General features: G+C 43.5%; 1 protein-coding gene across 6 annotated transcripts in view; it reads right to left on the bottom strand.

The window, feature by feature from the left end:
* slc4a4a (solute carrier family 4 member 4a) overlaps positions 1-7,437 on the bottom strand; it is a 245,522-nt gene that overhangs the window by 63,602 nt on the left and 174,483 nt on the right. For all 6 annotated transcript variants that reach the window (XM_061895893.1, XM_061895903.1, XM_061895921.1 and 3 more), the window contains one exon: positions 5,352-5,626. In XM_061895893.1, coding sequence (XP_061751877.1) covers positions 5,352-5,626 — 275 coding nt within the window. The remainder of the gene's footprint in view (positions 1-5,351; positions 5,627-7,437) is intronic.

The raw sequence follows: 7,437 nt of genomic DNA, 5'->3' as shown, positions 1-7,437 counted from the left end.
AATTGAAAATTTAATTTGCATGGATTGGCACGATTGCGACATTGCCGAATCTCGCAGGGAACCACAACAATTGATGATCAAACAATGGTACGAGTACGCAGGTGCCATCTAGTGGTGAGCAGAAAAAAAACATGCATTTTTTTCTTGTAAAATTACGATTTGAATTACTCTTATCGTACAATGTTAATCGTTTCTTATATTTCTGAGTAAATAAGCGACATTATCGCTATGTACTGTTATAAATCACACAGTCCTTACATGTTTATGCCACTTTAGATCAGACACGAGACCGAACGAATGACCGACCGACGACCAAATGACTGTAAAAATTTCCGATCTACTGAACAACGGACTAAACGACTGACTGACAGAACAAACGAACTACCCAGGTAACGAACGAACAGATGAACGAATGACTGACCGACGAACCAATGAATAACCGAACCACTGACCGAACCGATTGTACAAATGTACGATCTGCTGGACGACGTAAGAAACAACCGACTGAAAAAACGGTCAAAGAGCCCAACAAACGACGAATCAGATGAACAAGCGACAGACGGAACAAACGACTGACCGACCAACAACCGAATGAATAACCGAACGACTGTGCACATTTATGATCTACTAAACGACGAAATAAACGACAGACTGACAGAACAAATAAACAACCCAGCGAACGACCGAACTGATGAACAAACGGCTGACCGCCCACAGAATGAATAACCGAACGACTGTGCAAATTTACGATCTACTGAATGATGAACTAAACGACTGACTGACAGAACGAACCAAGGACCCAGTGAACGAACAACCAGATGAACAAATGACTGTCCGATGAACCAATTACTATTGATAGTAATGATGAATAAAATAGTACAGTAATTTCAAAATGACCTTTTACTGCCATCTAGTGTTGTTTTTGGGGTATAAAACGAGTAAAACAACAACAAAGGTTTTGTTGTGTTGTGGGATCTGAGCCGAGGATATCGTTGTGGTTTGTGCAGCCCTTTGAGACACTCGTGATTTAGAGCTTAAGTAAACATTGATTGATTGATTGATTGGTTAGGACCGTTGTTGTGCCTCGCAGAGAGAAGTTTGATGAGCATAAAACGCTAATGATTTGTCAAAATGTGCAGGAAAATTGGAGGAATTGGCCAAAATTTACGTTGTTGTGGTTTGTGCAGCCCTTTGAGACACTTGTGATTTAAGGCTATATGAATAAACATTGATCGACTAATTGAAAATTGCCGCAGATAATTGGCGGGGATTGGTTGAATTTGCATGGATTGGCACAATTGCGACATTGCCAAATCTCGCAGGGAACCACAATAATTGATGATCAAACAATGGTACGAGTACGCAGGGCGCCATCTAGTGGTGAGCAGAAAAAAAACATAAATTTTTTTTCTTGTAAAATTACGATTTGAATTACTCTTATCGTAGCATGTTAATCGTTTCTCATATTTCTGAGTAAGTAAGCGACATTATCGCTATGTACTGTTATAAATCACACAGTCCTTACATGTTTTTGCCACTTTAGATCAGACACGAGACCGAACGAATGACCGACCGACGACCAAATGACTGTAAAAATTTCTGATCTACTGAACAACGGACTAAACGACTGACCTGACAGAACAAACGAACTACCCAGCGAACGAACGAACAGATGAACGAATGACTGACCGACGAACCAATGAATAACCGAACCACTGACCGAACCGATTGTACAAATGTACGATCTGCTGGACGAAGTAATAAACAACCGACGGAAAAAACGAACGAAGAGCCCAACAAACAACAGATCAGATGAACAAGCGACAGACGGAACGAACGACCGACCGACCAACGACCGAATGAATAACCGCACGACTGTGCACATTTGTGATCTACTAAACGACGAAATAAACGTCAGACTGATAGAACAAACAAACAACCCAGCGAACGACCGAACTGATGAACAAACGGCTGACCGCCCACAGAATGATAACCGAACGACTGTGCAAATTTACGATCTACTGAATGATGAACTAAACGACTGACTGACAGAACGAACCAAGGACCCAGTGAACGAACAACCAGATGAACAAATGACTGTCCGATGAACCAACGACCGAATGAATAACCGAACCACTGACCAAACTGATGGTACAAATTTACGATCTACTGGAAGACGCAATAAACAACCGACTGAAAAAAACAGTCAAAAAGCCCAACAAATGACAGATCAGATGAACAAGCGACAGATCGAACGAACGAACGACCGACCAGACCAACGACCGAATGAGTAACCGGACGACTGTGCGCATTTATGATCTACTAAACGACGAACTAAACGACGGAATGACAGAACAAAAAAATGACCCGGCGAACGACTGAACTGATGAACAAACGGCTGACCGACCACAGAATGAATAACCGAACGATTGTGCAAATTTACGATCTACTGAATGATGAACTAAACAACCGACTGACAGATTTTTTCCCTTTTCCACTTTATTTAGCCGTCCTTTAAACGCACCAGAGTTGTGTACGATGAGATTCACGATCTACTGAGAGCCCAACAAACGACAGATCAGATGAATGACCGACCGACGACCACATGACTGTACAAATTCTGATCTACTGAACGACGGACAAAACGACTGACTGACAGAACGAACCAAGGACCCAGTGAACGAACAACCAGATGAACAAATGACTGTCTGACAAACCAACGACCGAATTAATAACCGAACCACTGACCAAACTGACTGAACGAATGTACAATCTACTGGACGACGTAATAAACAACCGACTGAAAAAACGGTCAAAGAGCCCAACAAAAGACAGATAAGATGAACAAGCGACAAACCGAACAAACGACCGACCGACAAACGACCGATTGAGTAACCGAACGACTGTGCACATTTATGATCTACTAAACGACGGAATGACAGAACAAACAAACGACCCAGCGAACGACCGAACTGATGAACAAACGGCTAACCGTCAGACCGACCACAGAATGAATAACTGAACGACCGTGCAAATTTACGATCTACTGAACGACGAACTAAACAACCGACTAACAGATCTTTTCCCTTTTCCACTTTATTTAGCCGTCCTTTAAACGCACCAGAGTTGTGTACGATGAGATTTACGATCTACTGAATGATGAACTAAACGACTGACTGACAGAACGAACCAAGGACCCAGTGAACGAACAACCAGATGAACAAATGACTGTCCGATGAACCAACGACCGAATGAATAACCGAACCACTGACCAAACTGACTGTACAAATTTACGATCTACTGGACGACGCAATAAACAACCGACTGAAAAAACAGTCAAAAAGCCCAACAAATGACAGATCAGATGAACAAGTGACAGATCGAACGAACGAACGACCGACCGACCAACGACCGAATGAGTAACCGAACGACTGTGCGCATTTATGATCTACTTAACGATGAACTAAACGACGGAATGACAGAACAAAAAAATGACCTGGCGAACGATTGAACTGATGAACAAACGGCTGACCGCCCACAGAATGAATAATGGAACAACTGTGCACATTTACGATCTACTGAACGACGAACTAAAGGACTGACTGACAGAACGAACAAACGACCCAGTGAACGAACGACCAGATGAACAAATGACTGACGAACCAACGACCGAATTAATAACCGAACCACTGACCAAACTGACTGAACGAATGTACGATCTACTGGACGACGTAATAAACAACCAACTGAAAAAAACGGTCAAAGAGCCCAACAAATGACAGATCAGATGAACAAGTGACAGATCGAACGAACGAACGACCGACCGACCAACGACCGAATGAGTAACCGAACGACTGTGCGCATTTATGATCTACTAAACGACGAACTAAACGACGGAATGACAGAACAAAAAAATGACCTGGCGAACGATTGAACTGATGAACAAACGGCTGACCGCCCACAGAATGAATAATGGAACAACTGTGCACATTTACGATCTACTGAACGACGAACTAAAGGACTGACTGACAGAACGAACAAACGACCCAGTGAACGAACGACCAGATGAACAAATGACTGTCTGACGAACCAACGACCGAATTAATAACCGAACCACTGACCAAACTGACTGAACGAATGTACGATCTACTGGCCGACGTAATAAACAACCAACTGAAAAAAACGTTCAAAGAGCCCAACAAATAACAGATCAGATGAACAAGTGACAGATCGAACGAACGAACGACCGACCGACCAACGGCCGAAAGAGTAACCGAACGACTGTGCGCATTTATGATCTACTTAACGATGAACTACACCACGGACTGACAGAACACACAACGACCCAGAGAACGACCGAACTGATGAACAAACGGCTAACCGTCAGACCGACCGACCACAGAATGAATAACTGAACGACCGTGCAAATTTACGATCTACTGAACGACGAACCAAACAACCGACTGACAGATCTTGTCCCTTTTCCACTTTATTTAGCCGTCCTTTAAACGCACCAGAGTTGTGTACGATGAGATTTACGATCTACTGAAGAGCCCAACAAATGACAGATCAGATGAACAAGCAACAGACCAAACGAACAACCGACCGACCAACGACCGAATGAGTAACCGAACGACTGTGCACATTTATGATCTACTAAACGACGAACTAAACGACGGAATGACAGAACAAACAAACGACCCAGCGAACGACCGAACTGATGAACAAACGGCTGACCGACAGACCGACCGACCACAGAATGAATAACTGAACGACCGTGCAAATTTACGATTTACTGAACGACAAACTAAACAACCGACTGACAGATCTTTTCCCTTTTCCACTTTATTTAGCCGTCCTTTCAACGGACCAGAGTTGTGTACGATGAGATTTACGATCTACTGAAGAGCCCAACAAACGACAGATCAGATGAACAAGCGGTCAGACCGACCGACCAACGACCGAATGAATAACGGAACGACTGTGCATATTTATATCTACTAAACGACGAACTAAACGACGGAATGACAGAACAAACAAACGACCCAGCGAACGACCGAACTGATGAACAAACGGCTGACCGACAGACCGACCGACCACAGAATGAATAACTGAACGACCGTGCAAATTTACGATTTACTGAACGACAAACTAAACAACCGACTGACAGATCTTTTCCCTTTTCCACTTTATTTAGCCGTCCTTCCAACGGACCAGAGTTATGTACGATGAGATTAGGTGAAACTAAAGTTGCCAAATTCGCTATTTTGCATATCTATTTAAGTACACAACAGCGGCATATGTATACATCCTAAATAAAACGATATTGTAAATATAGATGTTCCTCTTACCGAGGACGGTGGGCGCCATGCAGAGGCAGTCGTACTGCGTGACATGCTCCATCCGGAAGTCGGAGTTGATGGGGTAGTGGTGCGCCAGCTTGAGCATCTTTTTGAAGGCGTCGTAGATGAAGATGAAGCTGATGAGCGCCGAGAAGCCCTCTTCGGTGAAGCGAGTGAAGTACTTGACCAGGAAGCTGGCGTCCGTGGCCACCAGGAGCAGGCAGAGGAACGCCGACCACAGGCCGATCCACAAACGGAACTCCAGGTAGTCGAATTCGTTGTCTCTGGTCAGAGTTGGACGAAAAATTCATGTTCAAGTTCAAAGTTTAGAGATCTTTGACCTGGACTACACTCAAAAGAAAGAGGGTTCGTGTTCTGTAGGATTGATATGATGCCTAAATATTCAGGATGTAAGGATGCATGTATCTGTAATATGATATATTTTGGTAAACCGGCGTGGAATTTGTCACATTTCAACAATAAACTGTCACGATGGGGGGGTCGCAGCTTACTGCAGGATTCTTTCTCTCGGGATGCAGACGGACCACTCCGGACAAGGCATGCAGGTAGGAACATGATTTAATCTACAAAATTAAACAACATACAAAATACAGAAAACAAGCAGAGGGAACAACGTGCCGATCGCACGGGAAGCTAAGGTACCAAGTTAGCTCTGGAAGCACAAACTAGGAGTCAAGAAATACTGACGTAACTTGTTGCGTTCAGCAAAAAACGAAGCCAGACTGAGGGTGGCGAGAGAGGTGAATAATTAGTGATTAGTGATCGACAACAGGTGAGCGTGCCGACCGCTAACCAGAGGCAGGTGAACCCAATTAATCCCCATTGAAAATAAAACAAACCCAGAGGTGCACAAACAGGAACTAAAGGAGTCCAAAACTAACAGAAAATACCAAAACATGATCCGGGCCATGGATCATGACATAAACAAGCTGTACGCAAACGGCACCCAGACCACACTTTGGACACCACTTGTTTAAGAACCATCACATGAAATTGGTACCGTTTACTTCTTGTTACGATCTCAAGATCCACCTAAATGTTCATATTTTTTTAATGGTCGCAAAAAAAAGTATTAATTTTGTTTCGAGAAACGTCTGAATTGAATCGTTACCCCAGGATGTCAGTGGGTCGTTTATTAAGTCTTCCAGCAGATCGTAAATTTGTACAGTCTGTTTGGTCAGTCGTTTTACTATTCATTCGGTCATTGGTTCGTCGGTCAGTCGTTTGTTCGTCTGTTCATTCCGTTCGCTAGGTCATTCGTTTGTTCTGTCAGTCAGTCGTTTAGTCCGTCGTTCAGTAGATCAGAAATTTGTACGGTCAGTCGTTCGGTCACTCATTCGGTCATTCATTCGGTCGTCGGTTGGTCATTCGTTTGGTCTGTCGCTTGTTCATCTGCTCTTCGTTCGTTCTTTCAGTCGGTCGTTTATTACGTCGTCCAGCAGATCGTAAATTTGTACAGTCGGTTTGGTCAGTCATTCGGTCAATTATTCGGTCGTCGGTCAGTTATTCGTTTGGTCTTTCGCTTGTTCATCTGATCTGTCATTTGTTCGTCATTTGTTCGTTCTTTCAGTCGGTCGTTTATTACGTCATCCAGCAGATCGTAAATTTATACAGTCGGTTCGGTCAGTCATTCGGTCAGTTATTCGGTCGTCGGTCGGTCATTTGTTTGGTCTTTCGCTTGTTCATCTGAGCTGTCATTTGTTAGTCATTTGTTCGTTCTATCAGTCGGTCGTTTATTACGTCGTCCAGCAGATCGTAAATTTGTACAGTCGATTCGGTCAGTGGTTCGATTATTCATTCGGTAGTTGTTTCGTCGGTCAGTCCTTTGTTCATCTGTTTGTTCGTTCTTTCAGTCGGTCGTTTACTACGTCATCCAGCAGATCGTAAATTTGTACAGTCGGTTCGGTCAGTCATTCGGTCATTTATTCGGTCGTCGGTCGGTCATTCGTTTGGTCTTTCGCTTGTTCATCTGATATGTCATTTGTTCGTCATTTGTTCATTCTTTCAGTCGGTCGTTTTTTACGTCATCCAGCAGATCGTAAATTTGTACAGTCGATTCGGTCAGTGGTTCGAT

Source organism: Nerophis ophidion, linkage group LG01 (assembly GCF_033978795.1).
Source record: "Nerophis ophidion isolate RoL-2023_Sa linkage group LG01, RoL_Noph_v1.0, whole genome shotgun sequence".
Classification (NCBI taxonomy): domain Eukaryota; kingdom Metazoa; phylum Chordata; class Actinopteri; order Syngnathiformes; family Syngnathidae; genus Nerophis; species Nerophis ophidion.
This window is presented reverse-complemented; position numbering and strand designations above follow the sequence as displayed.